The sequence below is a fragment of the Martes martes genome (assembly GCF_963455335.1).
Source record: "Martes martes genome assembly, chromosome: 9".
NCBI lineage: Eukaryota > Metazoa > Chordata > Mammalia > Carnivora > Mustelidae > Martes > Martes martes.
Genome location: NC_137896.1, coordinates 41,438,083 through 41,454,449, shown reverse-complemented (window position 1 = coordinate 41,454,449; position 16,367 = coordinate 41,438,083). Strand labels below are relative to the sequence as shown.

General features: G+C 46.2%; 1 protein-coding gene across 1 annotated transcript; it reads right to left on the bottom strand.

The window, feature by feature from the left end:
- Nucleotides 1-5,787: 5,787 nt before the first annotated feature.
- Nucleotides 5,788-14,007, bottom strand: BANF2 (BANF family member 2; the record flags this gene model as incomplete). Its single annotated transcript, XM_080813241.1, has 2 exons — nucleotides 5,788-5,934; nucleotides 13,882-14,007. The coding sequence occupies 2 exons, from the start codon at nucleotides 14,005-14,007 to the stop codon at nucleotides 5,788-5,790; spliced, it is 273 nt and encodes a 90-aa protein (XP_080669367.1).
- Nucleotides 14,008-16,367: the final 2,360 nt, after the last annotated feature.

The following is a 16,367-nucleotide window of genomic DNA, read 5'->3' as shown; positions in this document are numbered from 1 at the left end:
CATCTTAATACTTGGGTTTTTAGAGTTACTATGCATGAAGCTCTTATCAGGTGCCAGGAAACTTAATCTTCACAGTACTTGAGCAGATACTATTATCATCACCATTTTACAGATGGGCAGTGAGGCCGACAGGATGACTTTCCAAAGGGTTTTATAACCAGTGGTAAGGGATAGACTGTCTTCAAAGCCAGACCTGTCCTACTCCAAAACCCAGCCTGTAGCAGGAACTATGGGCACCCCACACCCCGTGTGCCCTCACCTTTTACCACTCCTGTGCATGCGGCTGGCCCGACCTTGAGCTGCCAATACCTGACCTCCTTCTCGGTGAGGTTCACTTTCCCCACGTGGCAAGTTCGAGAGCTGAGGGATTAACTTCCTGTGGGAGCAGTCCTCAATAAATGACTATTAAGAGCAGGTGTTAAGCTACCCCAGGGTGAGGTGACTGAGTGTCTGCGCTACACTGGCTTCCAGAATTCCCTGGGCAGGACTGAGGTTAGTTGCCCACAGTGCCAGAGATGGAACCCCTTTACTGGCTGCTTTCTCCTTCCTGCCACACAGCCCACTCCCCTACTGTCATTTCCAGGGAACATTCCTGAATGCACTACTTTCCCTTAGATCCTTGTCATAGGGTATGCTTTTGGGACAGTGCAAGCTAAGATACACCTTCTAACAACTGGCTGCTTTTTCCTCCCGTCTTCCAATCATCTCTTGTTAAGCTGTAAGCTACTCGAAGCCAGAGAAACTTGTTATTCCCTTTGCCTTTCCCTTAGCATCTAACCATGCATAGAACCTTAGACGCTCCATAAATACTAACTGAAATCATTTATTGATTCACAGATACCCCCAAACTACAGATATCAGGCTAAGAGTTGATACTCAGCCCCCCTCCTTGCATATGGTTGGTTCCTGATTAAGATGCTACTCAAATCTGTGACAACTGGTAAATATTCTCAGGCACCAGTCCTTTCCCAATTCATTGAAACAACTGTCCTGCCAATCAGAAGATAAGCCTTTGACATGGCTGAGGACACATGTGCTCTCTTAAGTGTCCTTGAAAATGTCTTTGGGGATCAGTGGCTGATGGGACCCTATAAGATCCCAGTCAAAATTTAATTTCTACTGGTTGTCCTTTCTTACCCACCCATCTCCCTAAAGAGTGTATACTGTACAGTGTCCTGTACTCATATGGTGGTACAGAATGGGATAAGCTGATAGCTGGGCTCCCTTCCAGCTCAGAGCTATGAATTCTTTCCCAAGTATCATGGGATGACCAAGCACTCAGAGGGTCAGGCTCAGAGGAGAGCCCTAAGAACAGAGACAGAGATTCTACTCTGAACCATGTATCTAACACATACTATTTCAATTAATCCAGCCTTCAAGGCACGGTAATCACCTTCCTGCCCCCGTTTTATGGATAAAGAAACCAAGGCTTGGTGTTAAGTAGCTTACTCAGGATAAGGTGCTGGTCGGCAGAGCTGGTGTTCACAACTGTGCCTGGCTGCCTTCAGAGGCAATATTCTTTCACCCACCCTGGACTGCTGTTCCACTGAAAGGTTTGGTTGAGTTTTAACGCAGCACTGTTTGCCAGGGTAAGGACATGTGTTAGACTAGAAGGAATGTATCAGGTAGACATTGTTGCATAGCAAAATGTCCCAAACATTAGTGGCTTTGCATAGCAATCCTGTATTCCTGCTCACACATCCATGAGTTGGCTGAGGGTTGGCTGATTCAGGGTGGGCTCTGCCGGGTGACTTTGCATCAAGCTGCAGGTCTGGCTGGCCTGGGGTCCTTGCTGCCAATTGGGCTCAGATCAGTTTCACTGGGGTTCATTCTAGGACCCTGAAAGGGCAGCAGTTATCCAAGGAGCTAGCTCTTCTCCCAATGTTGACAGAGATATGAGAGAGCAAGTGGAAATGTACAATGAAGCTCAGAACTGGCATGCTGCCATTTCATACTATTGGCCAAAGCAAATCATGGTCAAGTCTAAGTCAAGGGACTGGGAGTTATTCTACCTCTAGTGGGAGGGACTGCAAAATCACCTGACAAAGTGGAAAATACAGGAGGGTGAAGAATTGGGGCCAATAATTTAATTTATGAGAAAAACTAAAATCAGCACAAGAGAATGAATGGATGATGGGGAGCATTCCTAATGTCTGTAGAGAAAATTATGGGGAACAGTGTTCATCCTCAGTGTCCCTCCAGTTACACTACACAAAGAACATGTACCCTGGTTTTCAATTATCTGTGCTAGGGTCCCTCTGTAGAGGCTCCTTAACGTTGGAAGCCCATCTCCTCCAAGTTTCTCAGTTCCCTAATCTTCCTACATGATCCTAGACATCAACCCGATTAAAGGTACAAATTTCAGCAATATGGGAGGAGTGTGAAAACGGAGGGAAGAAAAAGGCTACTTCCCACTTTCCTTTCCCTAGAGCCAAAAGCTCTTGTCTTAGAAAATGAGTGACTTTGGGGTACCTGGGTGGCTCAGTCGGTTAAGCGTCCAACTCTTCGTTTTGGCTTGGGTGCTCAGAGTCTAGTCTGCCTCAGATTCTCTCTTCCTCTCCCACTGCCCACCCTCCCCACCACATTTGCACGTTCATGCATGAGCTCTCTCTCTCTCTCTCTCTCAAATAAATAAATAAATAAATAAAATCTTAAGAAAAGAAAAAGAGTGACCTCTAAATCTCACAACTTTCTCAGTAGGGAATTAATCCAAGGATGGGCTGTACAGGAGGGAGCAAGGGAAGGGCTCTGGATGGTCAGAACCTGAGCCCTTATGAGATGGAGCTATTTAAGTCTTTGGGCCAGCCAGTTGGCTCTCCTTGGGGACAACTAGAGAAGCAGAGCTACAAAGAATTTAACAGACCCCAATGGAAATATCCCAGTCATATTATGAACTTAGGAAATGTAACACCTGTGAAGCATACAGGGAAAAAGCATTGAATCAAACCGATGACTGTGGTCTTGATTAGTGCTATCACCAAATATTTCTGCTGCTTCGGAGCTCAGAAGAGTCCTTGACCCCTCGCAGTTAGGTATGATCATGTGATTTGCTTTGTTGTTTTGTTCGTGATGAAATGTGATCAAATGGGGCTCTGTTCACAGTGAAATGTGAGCTTATGTGGAATATATCATTCTGGGTAGAGGCTTTGAAATGTAATGTGTAATCCACCATGGCACCTTGCCACCACTGTGGTACTCATGGAAGCATTTTTTTAAAGTTTTATTTATTGAAGTAATCTCTATAACCCACATGGGGCTCAAACTCACGATCCCAAGATCAAGAGTCCCACACTCTTCTGACTGATCTAGCCAGGCACCTCAAGCATGTATTGAAAGAGAATTTCCATCTACCTAACCATTAGAGTGATTACAATGGACAGAACTCTCCTGATGGCATATACTAGATATGAAGCCTAAAAGAGAAATCAACATTTGCTGGCTAAATCACTGAGCCTTGGAGGATCGTTTGTTAAAGCAGTGTAATCTGACCTATTCTGACTAATATAATCATCCAACTCAACCAACAGAGAGGTGTATCAAAACAAAGAATTCAGGAGTGACAAAGCCAGGTATAAAATAATATACCAACAAGGGTTGATGATAAGCTCATAAATACACAACTAAGACTGAACAACTGCAGGGATTAAGTTTACGGGAAGCATATAAATGCTACAACCTTGACAAACTAAGAATAAAATTAAAGCCGATTTTTAAAAATGAGAAGTAAGAGTGCTAATTTCTTTTTACTCTTATATCTCTTTTTAAAAATGGGAATTCATACCATCTAATACTGAAAAACAGAGTTTAAAATATACCTAAGGACACTTACCTCTCTCTTACTGTTTCTCCATATTATTTTTTACACTTGGAAGAAATTGATTTAGAAAGTACTGTATCTAGTAATGAAGAAAAAAATTCAGTGAAGTTCAATTAGTTCTCTCAGTTCCACTTTTCTTTCTTCTGTTGAAATAAAATTAAATTCTAGCACTTTTGTCTTAAGTTGTGTTCTTCTAGAACTAGACTGAGACTAAAATTGAATATTTCCTAGAGGGGTGTGCCCAGGAAACCCTGGTATCAGAGTGGGAGGGGAAGAAAGCAAATGCCTAGGGGTGTGAAAAGGGCAGGGGGCCACTGTGGACAGCTGGGCTTAACAGCACTGGGAAGCTGGGAGATACCACCTCAGAGCTGTCCCACCCAAAGCACAAGGAACCCGAGGCATTTAGCCATCAACTTCCACCCATGACTGGGTGTTAACTCCCAGGCACTTCCTCCCTGCCCTGTGCCTGGGTGGATCCCCACCCCTACAACCAGAGGTCCTTGCTGGCAGAGGCTACTCAGTTGCTTGCTGAGGGAAGTTACTGGGCTCTGTTAGAACAATGAATGCCAAAGGATATGGGGCCATGCACCCACAACATCCGCCAACATTTTCTTGAATTTATAAAGCCTGTATAATGGATTCATCTCAACTGAATTATGCTAAGTGAAAGAAGCCACTCTTAAAAGGCAACATATTGTGTGATTACATTTATTTGGCTTTCTGGAAATGTCAAAACTATTAGGACAAAAACCAGATCATTGGTTGGGGATGGGCACAGGGATGACTACAGGGGACCATTAGGGAACTCTCTGGGGCAATGAAAGTGTTCTCCATCTTGATTGTGGAGGTGGTCATAGGACAACGCATTTGTCAAAAGTCATAGAACTACACACCTAAAAAGGGCAAGTTTTGCTGACTATAACTTATACCTCAGAAACCTAACTACAATGCTCTGAAAAATACGTCTGCTATATTAGTTGCTGTTTCAAGAAAGTTTAATTTTCTTCTCTTGAGGACTTAATGACTTGCTTCTAAAAATAGAAGAAGGCAGAAGTTATAGGGTGAGTCAGAGACGGGGTCGTAAAAGGCACGGTGGCTCCTTGCTTGCTCTCTTACTCCCTCTTGGGTGAGCCACTCTGGGGGAAGCTAGATGCCACACCATGAGCAGCCCTATGGAGAACCCCACGTAAGGAGCAGCGGAGGACTCCAGTCAACAGCCATGTGAGTGCAACGACTCAAAGTGGCTCCTCCGGCCCTAGTCAAACCTTCAGATGACTGCTGCCCAGCTGCCCAGCAACCTCGTGGGAGACTCGGAGACAGAGCCACCCAGCTAAGCCACTCCCAGGTTCCTGGCCCTAAGAAACTGTGTGAGGTAAAATTGTTTTAAGCCACCATGCTTTGGGTTCACGTGCTATGCGGCAACACATAGAACAAATACAACGGCTTAAAACTTAATCCCCACTTTAAAATAAAAGGTTGTTTTATATAAATTTATGCCTGAGATGTTTGGCATGCTATTCATGGGAGGTGAGTGACAGTTGTTTCTGGGTGGGAAATTTGGGGCCCCCTTGTCTTTTGCCTGTCCTCTTTTATTTATTTTTTAATTTTTTTTAAAGTTTTTTTTTCTTTCTTAAATTTATTTATTTGTTAGAGAGAGAGAGAGAGCGAGCGAGCACAGGCAGACAGAGTGGTAGGCAGAGGCAGAGGGAGAAGCAGGCTCCCCGCCGAGCAAGGAGCCCGATGTGGGACTCGATCCCAGGATGCTGAGATCATGACCTGAGCCGAAGGCAGCTGCTTAACCAACTGAGCCACCCAGGCGTCCCAACCTGCCTGTCCTCTTTTATATTTGCGAACTACTTTGTATATTGAACGTGTAGCCTTCCAGTTAAACACAAAAATAATGACCCCAAGCCTGGGTGCCAGTACAGAGTGCGCCATTTACCCAGGTGTCAGAGCAAGGAGGTGTGTGTCTAGAGGAAGCAGGAGCACCACTCCTTCAGACAGTGAGAACTCTCCTGGGCCTCACACTCCGTCGCGCCGCAGCAACAGATAAGCCACTTCTGGAACTCTGCTTCGTTCTTATGCATCAGAAGGAACTGTCCCAAGAGGATGTAGGCCTGCGGGGCCGGGGGAGAGGCAGGGAGAAAAATGGGAAAGGTTATAATAAACCTGCTCAGAGGTGCTCTTCTCCCACACCAGGACTCTCGTGAGCATGGAAGGAAGGGGCACAGATCAGGTTTGAGGGCCAAGGACAGCACCTGGGTGATGGGGATTCTGGGACTGGACCTTGGTGAGATGGGAGGCCAAGTGAAATGCCGATCTCCCGGGTTGGGGTTGGGAGGCGGTGTGTCCAGCCTGGGGTAAACCAGAACCTGTCTTTCTCAACTTTAATGAGCGCATAAATCATCTGGGACCTTGTTAAAAGGGAGGTTCTGACTCACGAAGTCTGGAGGGGCCTGGAAGTCTGCATTTCGAACATGTCCCCGGCTGGTGCTGGTCCAGGGACAACATTTTGAGTAGCAACAGCCTAACATACTCCCTTCTGACCTCTGATCTAGCATTTCTCTCTCTCTCTAAATCAATCTCTCTCTTTTTAAGATTTTAAGTAATCTCTCCATCCAACGTGGAGCTCAGACTTAACAATCCCAATATCAAGGGTTGCGTGCTACAGCAACTGAGCCAGCCAGATGCCCTTAGTATTTCTTTTTGACACACACACATATGCACACACAAGCATGCACACAAGAAGAGGACTCAGAGATGCTCCCTGCCCCATCGCTTTCTCGGATCGATCTTTTTTTTTTAATTTTTTTTAAATTTTTTTTAAAGATTTTTATTTATTTATTTGACAGACAGAGATCACAAATAGGCAGAGAGAGGAGGAAGCAGGCTCCCCGCAGAGCAGAGAGTCCGATGCGGGGCTCGATCCCAGGACCCCGGGATCATGACCCGAGCCGAAGGCAGAGGCTTTAACCACTGAGCCACCCAGGCGCCCCTCTCGGATCGATCTTGCAGAGTTTCTAACTCTCATCACTGTTGACATTGTGGATAATTTTGTGCTGTTGGGGTGGGGGTGGGGACTGTCCTGTGCATCGCAGCGAGTTTGGCCACATCCACAATCTCTACCCTTTAGATGCCAGCCCCCCAAATGGTGACAGTCATAACCACCTCCAGACACTGCCACATGCCCCCTTAGGGACAAAAGATCCTTCCACCAAGAGCCGCTGCATGTGGGACTGGTAGATGAAGGGCATCTTAACACCAGTCTGTTCTTGCAAACCAGCTGTGTGACCTCAGGCAACTCACTGAAGCTGAAGCGAGGACTCCGAGAATCCAAGTTTCAGTTTCTGCATCGCTTTAAAGCCACACAACACGCCCTGCCCCACCTTGCAAACTGAATGATGTGGATTCAATGTGAGAAACTTAGGAGAATGTCCTGGAATGCTCAGCCCGTGGGACGGGCATGGAACATAACATGTGGTAAACCTTGCCCATCCTTCCCTTCTGAAGAGTCTGCGTGTGTGAAAAAATGCACGTAAGTAATACTAAGTGTACCAGGACTGATAGCTCTTCGGGATTCTCTTGTTTTCTAACCACTACTCTTCAACTTTTCACTGGTCTCTTGATAATCTTATCACATGATTACTGTCAAGGAGCAAGAACTACATGGGGAAAGGGACATCCAAGACCGCGCGCGTGGCCACAGACTGACCCAGCTGCTCACTAAATGGCGAAGCCTGGAGATTTAAGGTCACATAAACGCCCATCTCTCGAGGCTGGTTTGGGGGCTCTCCAGCCTGGAGGGAGTGAGAACCAGTGTCCGCACCTGCCGTCCTGGGCCTTCTCCAGGAAAACCTGCTGCTGTCTGTTTACTTTTAGTTACATAAAACAAAGCAAACTTCATCTTAACCAAAGGGAACATTTTTTTTTTTTTTAAGAAATTAAAAGCTGAATTGCAGTTGTAAAATGTACCCAAGCTGTTGGAGCTTGGGGTTTCTTATTTTTAGTCATGGTCCAGTTGTTGAAAAAATTTTAAAAAAACATCCAGGTTGTCATGATCGTTTTCAAGTGCTCTTTGAATCGTCTTTCTAGAAAAGCCGTATTGTTGCTTAGAACGATCTCATCTTACCTTATCAGTATCCTCGTATTTTCAGTGGTGATTTTATGGAGATGTTTTTTAACTCAACATTGGAAAAAAAAAAAAAAGAACATTTATTGAATGTTAATTGAGCCAGGTGCCCCAGTAGGTGCGGGGGTGGGGGCTGCAGACGTAAATAACAGGATCAAGGAACAAGGGGCTCTGTACAGGGAGAAAAAAATCACTGATGATGATAAGTAATAGTAATAATAATAATAATGATAATAGTAAGTGGCCCTTGAACGCCTTTGATGGGCTCCAGACCCCTGGCACGTTTTAACCCTGTTCCATTCTCCAGATGGGGGTCACTGAGGATCGGAGAGGTTGATATCTGTCTTCCTGAGCCCCAGCCCTGCCCATCCGGATCATCTGCATCTGGCCTCGAACCTATGGCAGCCTCTGCCCTTTTGGAGGCCCTGTTGCTGGCATCAGCTGGTTGGGTGATCAGAGCCTCTCCATCCCCATCAGACTCAGCAGCCAGGAAGCCAGGGAACACATGACATATAGGACCAGAGGCAAATTTTCCAAGAACGCTGCAGGAAGAAGGCCCTCTGGAACTAAGTTGCCACCTGACTGTCCCTCGTCCACTCACTCTGCCACCCTCCAGTGATGGGGATGAAAAGTTAGCCTGTTTCAACCCTGTTCCCAAGGGAAACCATCGTCATGGTCCCCATGCCCAAAGCCTGTTCTGTTTGTCCTCTGGCTCCAGCAAGCAAGCCCCTAACCAAGGAGGAGAAAATCTCCCACCTCTCCCTCCTTGGACTAAAGCTCACAAAAATCTGGCTGCAGGGAGGGTGATGCAGAGACGTGGAAACGTTGAGTAGACATGGCTACCCCCACCACCCTGGACAGAGGTCCCCTTGGCCTAATGCTCTGCTGAGGCCATCTTGAAGCCCTCAGTAGAGGGGACCAAGGGGCCTTGTATCTTCCCGTAGGGCTAGGTGGCTGGGCCTGGTCCATGCCAGTGAAAACTTTCTGTCTTCACCGTAACACCTGGCCTTTTCTTTTCTTTTCTTTTGGTCACTGTTTCTGTTTTTTTATTGGAGTAAAGCTGACACTCATTTGTTTCCGGTGTACAACATCGGGATTTTACACCCTGCAGGTTTCGCAAGAGGTTGTACCTTCCGTCCATCACATGACCTTTGCAAACACATCCCTGGTCTTGGCCGTTGTTGATTCTCCGGCTTCTCCGACACATCTGCCTGCAGCTGCCAGATCTTCAGGGCCTAGAGTCAGTGCACTTCGGTGGCCACAAGAATTCGTTGTGGGATCGGTGACTCTCTCTTTTTCTAACCGGATGCTGGCTCTTCAGCCTGCACCACCGCTGGTAGCCAGGGACAATCTTGAAAATCCAGTACTTCTCAATCATTTCTGGTTTAAAAACTCCTTGTCTCTAGGGCAAATGTTTGAGCTGATGCAGGACTCGCCTCTTCTTCTTTCTTCTCCATGTCTCCCTGGGCTTTACATACACTAAAAGATTATTTTCTAACTAAAATTCAGCTTTAATGAAGGAGGATCCTGGATTTCATCTGGCAATCCTAGGTGGGGTAACCCAAAAGTTGCATGACTGACTCCTTGCAAGGTCCAGACATCGGGCTGTGGGGGGGTCTCTGCAAGACTACCCCCCCACCCCCAGACATTGTCTGCCCAGGTGCAAATTTCACCACTCTCACCCAGAGCAACTTTGAGCAAGTCACGTGGCCACTCTGTGCCTCTGTTTCCCCACCAGTAAAACAGTATATATACCTTATAGGATTTTCTGAGGACAGAGCCTGACGTGCAACAAACATCATGCACAAATTCTGCTGTTAGGAGAGCCTTAGGGAGCATGTGGGCACCCAGAACACATACCCTCCCCGATCTTCCAACTGTCTTTCAGGAGGAAGATTCAGGCTTAAGGATAGAACTTTCTAATGTCTTCAAAGAACATTGAACCAAACCAGATTCTCCGGATTAGATGACTTCAGGGTTCTTCTCCCGGTTAGGCACCCTCCCCATAGAGCACTGTTCAAAGTCACTGAATTTACTGAGTGCCTGGAAATTCACTTTTCCCTGGGCAGGGTTTTCACAGGGAAAAGAGCAGCACAAGGATCAGAGAACCATCCTGGGCTACATGGGAGACATGGGAGAGCCCCAAAGGCAAGCGGTGTCTCTCTAGCATAACGAGTGTGGGTTCTCAGGCCGTGTGTGGAAAGAATAGTCAACAGGACAGATGTCCCAGCAAGGGGTCCTATTGAATACTCAGTATTCAGTAGCACAAGCTTGTTAGGCTGGGGTGGGCGTGCAGAAGGAAGGCTTTCTTCCCGGAGAAGGTGCATTGCGAATGGAGTCCTGGAGGGGGTGAATGTCCATTTCAAGAGAGGCCTGCAGGCGGGTGGTCCCATCTGTGTTTGTGATTCATGGACTGTCTGGCTTGGGTGTGGAGTGGGTTGGGGAGCGGAATATAAGACAGAGCTAGAGCCAGGCCATGGAAAGCCTCTTGAACGCCTTGTGCACCAACGTATTTTCCCTTCCAGGTCATTCTGTTGTCCCTTGAGGCCCTTCTGCTGTTAAGTCTAGACCAACACTCTCCAGTAGAAATTTAATATGAGCCAACCACATATATAATTTTTAATTTTCCAGTAGCCACAGGAAAAGGGGGGGAGCAATGAAGCAGGTGAAATTAGTTCTGATAATATGCTTTATTTTCTCCCATATTTTAAAAATAACATTTCAACATGTAATCAACAACAACAAAAAATACAACTTTGCTTTGGGAGGGGGTACTTTGAAATCTTAAATCTTTGAAATCACAGTGCGTACTTTACATGTATAATACATCTCTATTCAGACAGGTGTTCTGCAGGTACCAATGGCCACTGGCCACCGTAGCAGACAGCAGAGATCTAGATGCTCAGAGATCTAGATCTGCCAAGGCTGACTGACTGGGAGCGGGGCAGGCACTAAATCCCTCAGAGAGAATGCAGCCAAATTTTTGACTGTCAAGGTCTGGAAGAGACTTGGGTGAACCCACAGAAGAAGCAATAGTTTTCAAAGTTGTAACAAAGCTGGGGAGGGGACACCTGGACCTCAGCAGAGGCCCACAAAGACAGAGGATAGATAGCAGGAGACCCAGAAAGCTGTCCCTCCCTAAGGTCTCCTGCATGCAGAGTATAAAAATCCAGGAGCTCAGAGGATTCTAGGCCAGTGAAACAGCTTACTAAAATGTTACTAAAATGGGGGTATGTGTCATTACACACTTGTCCAAACCCACAGAAACTCTGCGAGTGAACCCTAATATAAGCTATGGACCCTGGCTGATTACGATGTGTCAGTGTAAGTTCTTTGATGGTGATAGATATACTACTCTGGTGGGGATGTGGCTCATGAGAGAGGATGTTCATGTCGGTGGGAGACAAGGGGGTACATGAGAAATCTCTGCATCTTCAGCTTCATTTTGCTGTGAAGCGAAAACTGCTCTAAAATAAAAGTCTAAAAAAATATAAAAGCGCCTGCATTTTTATATGCTAAATCTGAGACCCTTTCCCTGCAGAAGCTGCCTGTCCTGGAGGCTCTTCCTGCTGGCCCTATGCACTGACCAGTCCTCACCCCAAAGCACTTGTTCACCTTTGTAGAAGCCACATTGGGTCTCCTGGATCCTTTCACAGGTTCAGCCAGGCTCCAGCCCAAACAGAGTCTTACCACTGAATCCCAGGGAGAGCCCCCTCCCTGCCGTGGTAACCACCGGGACCCAGGTCTTCCTGTGTGGTTTGTGAACATGCAATCCACTGCCATTCTTGTCCTCACTCGGGGCTTTGATCAAGACACTAACTTTGAGGAGTTGTCTTCTCCTTTGTGAAGTGGAGATAAGGAAACCTTCATCTCGTTCGCAGGTGTGTCAGGGGCTCAAAGCAAAGGAGAAAGGTGAAATCCCCTACGTGAGTGCTTGAAATTAGCAACCCTAGGAATGAGTAAGGCCTGGAGGTGGTGTGCTGGTCCCCATGCTCACCAGCAGGTCATGAATGTGAGAGGGGCCTGGCCACGCACAGGCAAACAGTTTCCTTTTCTCTACAGCTCTGACTCTGTGTAGTCAGTTCTGGGATGCCTGAAATTTACCCACTATTCATTCATTCCTTTATCTTAAACATGCCTATTTCCCCCCCTGTAATCCTCATTTTAAACACAGTGAGGCTGGAAAAGACAAAACTCTAGGGACAGAAAACAAATCAGTGGTTGTCAGGGGTTGAGGGTACATAATATGAAGGGCCCAGAGGAACATTCTGAAGTGTTGGGATTGCTCTATGTCTCGATTGCGGTAGTGGGTTCATGACCGCATCCATTTGTCAAACCTGGCAGAACTGTGTACTAAAAAAGGTGAAATTCATGAAATTCACTACATGTGAATAAAAATAGTTCTAAGAGGCTGAGTCTGGCTGAACAACAGCAACAAAACAAAACAAAACAAAACAAAAACCAAAAAACAAAAAACCAATATTAAATCAAAGCAGGAGAAGCCAGAACAATGGGGTACCTCTGAGAGCGGGGGATGGCATTGATGGGGGAGAGACACAAGGGGATCATCGGGCATTCTGGAGGTATCCAATAACTGAATCTGGGGGTGCCTCCATGAGTTCATATACATATATATATAATATATATATAAATATATAAATATACATATAAAATATATACATATACATTTAAAAATACATATATATATGTAAAAATGCACTGAGCCGGACCCTTCATATCAATGTTGGTGCCTTACACCACAATAGAAAAGAAAAAAAGACACTCATGTCCTCCAAAAAAGGAATTGTTAATTTAAAATGCCTTCCCTAACCAGCCTTGCTTACTTCACTACCTGCTTGGGAAGGGTCCCAACTCCTTTATCTGAGAGGAAAGAATCCAAGCTACCTCAGCCGCAGAGCTCCAGCTTCCCGGCAAAACCACCCAGTGGATATTAAATGGGCCAATGGATTAGGATGATATTCAGAATGTTTCACAACTGGTATTAAGCAGTGGTTCAACCAGACAACTAGAGGCCCAGTAGTTCAGAGGCCCCCTGGAAACAGCTGGGCATGGGGCAGGTGTACACCTTCCTGATCATCAGCCGTGCGGGCAGCAGTTCCCAGCCTCATCGGGCATTTCTGCAGCATCTCCCTGCACCGCAGTATAGACTGACATTAGAAACCAGGGGGAATTTAAAAAAAAAAAAAAAAAAAAAGAAGGAAACTGGAGAGGAGCAGCAGGAGCTTGGGCTAGATCTCTCCACCAAGCGTGCAAGGCTCCGTGTGAATTCCCATCCGCCTCTGTGTGTGCTCACTCTCCTTGGGTTCTCTTTGGGAACTCTTGGGTTCTTCATTCTCTCCTAAAGTTCCAAGCAGCTTTAAGAGCACCATTAAAAAAAAAACAAATAATTACATAGAAAAGAATGTTCGGATTCCACTGGATACCCCTGAGGCCATTCTTGGGCTATGAGTGATGTCTTAGAACAATTGACATCCTCTTACTCTGGTGTAGACCCCAGTCTGCGGTTTGTCCACCTGCCGTTGCCAAGCTGGTGCCCTGGTGGGGCAGGTGAGACCCCATGAGCCTCTTCCTGGAGGTAGGAAGTGTGTGCAAATCATCCATCCGAACAGCTCAGCCCCAGACTCGGGCAGCTGGCTCGCTTTTGTTGACCTCTGGGTGTTTGAACACCAAGGGAATCAGGCCCGGCCCAGCTGCTCTGAGCCAAAGCCATTCAATTTGCTCATCATCTACTGGCCCTCAGGGCTGCCCAAGCATGAGGGGTCGGTAGCGTTGAAGCAAGTGGCGCTCTGCCAAGTGGCGGCTTTGCTCTGTGACGGCCCCTTGCAGGGACACATAGCTGTGGCTGCCATCTGGCAGGGCTAGGGGAAGGGAAGTTGGAGAGCAAAGTTGGGGCAATAAAAAAAAAATGAATTACCTTGTTGAAACCTTTGGTGACCAAATTGATCGCAAGCTCACGGCTGATCCCGTCCACCCAGGCAACATCCTTTTCTCCAATGGGTTCAGAAAGGAAGGCTCTCAGCCTGGGAGACATGTGATCCATCTTCTGTAACAGCGGTGGAAGAACAGGGTTAGGAGGTGGCTGGCTGCTCACAGTGAGAGGGGACGCTGGGGGACTGCCCTGCTGAGGGATGAGGGCAACAGATGGAAGACTTCCTTCCACCACCCAATATTTATTGGGGACTTGGGGATGTCAGCAGCAGTGCCTTGCCCTGAAGTCCTCAACACATCCATTCCTGCCTGGATGGGCTGAGAAATGTACAATGATGGCCCCGGATGAGTCCAGTAAATTCCACCAAAGAGGTGCATTTAATGCTAAGAACTGAGACGGGTTTATCTCTGCTGCTCTTCCCATCCTCCATGCTTAAAGAAACATTGCTTCTTGAGAGCAGAATTGTGGTTGGAGAAATGACGATATGTTGGTCAAAAGGTACAAAGGTTTAGTTACACGGAATGAATACCTTCTGAACATCTAATATACAGCTCGGTAATAATAGTTAACAATAATGTATCACATACTTCAAAATTTCTAAGAGGGCAGATTTTAAATTACATCTCCCCACATGCACATATGAAAAAGAATATCCATGTAGAACTGATGGATAAGTTGTTGATATTGATCATGGTGATCTTTTCGGTGTGTGTATGTCAATCAAATTGTACACCTTAATATAAACAATTTCTCTAAGATATCTCAATAAAGTTGTCTTAAAGAAAAAAAAAAGAAATAATTGCTCCTCTTAGCTAATTAACCCACCTTCTCTCTTTACTACTATTTTTCATACTTTTTAAAACGATTTTATTTATTCATGAGAGATAGAGAGGCAGAGGGAGAAGCAGGCTCCCCACTGTGCAGGGATCCCAACGCAGAACTCAATCCCAGGACTCTAGGATCATGACCTGAGTGAAGACAGAGGCTTAACCATCTGAGCCACCCAGGCACCCTATTTTTCATATTTTTATTTTAGCCTTTATCACACTCTGTAATGGTTGTTTAGTGACACATAACAGAAAATGCTTCAACTGGATCAAACATCATAGAAGACCTTATATATCTCCAAAGCCCAAGGGTAAGGATGGGTATGGTATAATCTGGGCCACAGCTCCACTTTCTCTGATTCTTTCAACTTTTCCTCCTTGTGTTGGCTTCGGTTACAATTGGTTCCCCTCATGGTAGCGAAATGGTTGCTTCGGGACTTATATTCCCCAACACCCTACCCTAGAAGAAGGAAAGAGAGAGAACGTTGTCTCTGAGGCACTCTAAGCAGAGCCCCATCCAGTCCTGAAGGTCTGCAGAGGGTCACCAGTGTGAGTTTAGCGTTGGCGGTACACTCTGGTCCTAGATCTGGGAGGGGAGTTAGCTTTCTTTAAAGCATACAAGCTGTGAGATCAAGTGTAGTTACCAAACAAAATCGGGATTATTATCTGGAGAAGGGGAGATGAGTGTTAAACAGTGACCATAACATCCTCCTATTGTCCACCCTTTTGGTGATCCAACATCTGCCTCCTTCTGCTACATAATCATCAGAAATACCCACACTCAGCTAATGTAGATTCACCTCCTCCCCCAGTGGGTGAAGCCCTATGACTCATCCCTTACTGGACTCGGGTTCAAGTTCATATTTTCTGGAAGATACATCATACTCTCCATCATGTCTGGAAGTAGCAACTCATAGGATGGTAAACTATGAACTAAATTCTGAATTTCACCACCATCAATATAGTCAATAGTGGGGGGGGTGGAGAACCCAGTACATTTGCAATAAGAATTTCCAGAAGGCGAATTCTCCATTTGGAGAAGAGAACCATGGGAAACACATTCAGATGTTATTGGCCAATGGTACATGCAGTCTTGAGGAAATATTGGGGATTCCTTACCATGGTAGTAAAGCAAGTCCCTCAGTCAGCCAAGATTTTGGTCCCCAGTTCTGTGTTTGTGTGTAGCTGCCCTGTCCATTGCCTAGCCAACATCTTAGTGTGCATGTGTCTTTCATGGAGAGTCATTGCTTTAACAACACATTTTCTGGTGGATACAAGTTCAAGGGTTGCCCTGTGGGATGGGTAATTTCAGACATTGCTTGGTCCCTTTCTTTGGCAAGTCAGCATTCTTAAGAATCAACTGGCTCTCTTCTATTCAAGTCTGTGAACTGGTAGTTCGAGCTGGATTTGCTTTCAGGTCAGAATCCTTAAGCAACGGGGCTCTGTGCCTCGCCCACTGCCCTGCTCCCCAGATTAGTGGCATCTTCTTTCACCTCTGATGTGAAGGTACCCTACATTTTCTTCCTGCCCCCCCAGCTGTATCCACAGTGAGTGAGCTGTCCTCTTCATTAGGCTTGAGGTACCTAAGACAAGATGCTCCGTAGAGACCTGGGACCTGGGGACACTGTTTTTCCAGAACCCTGA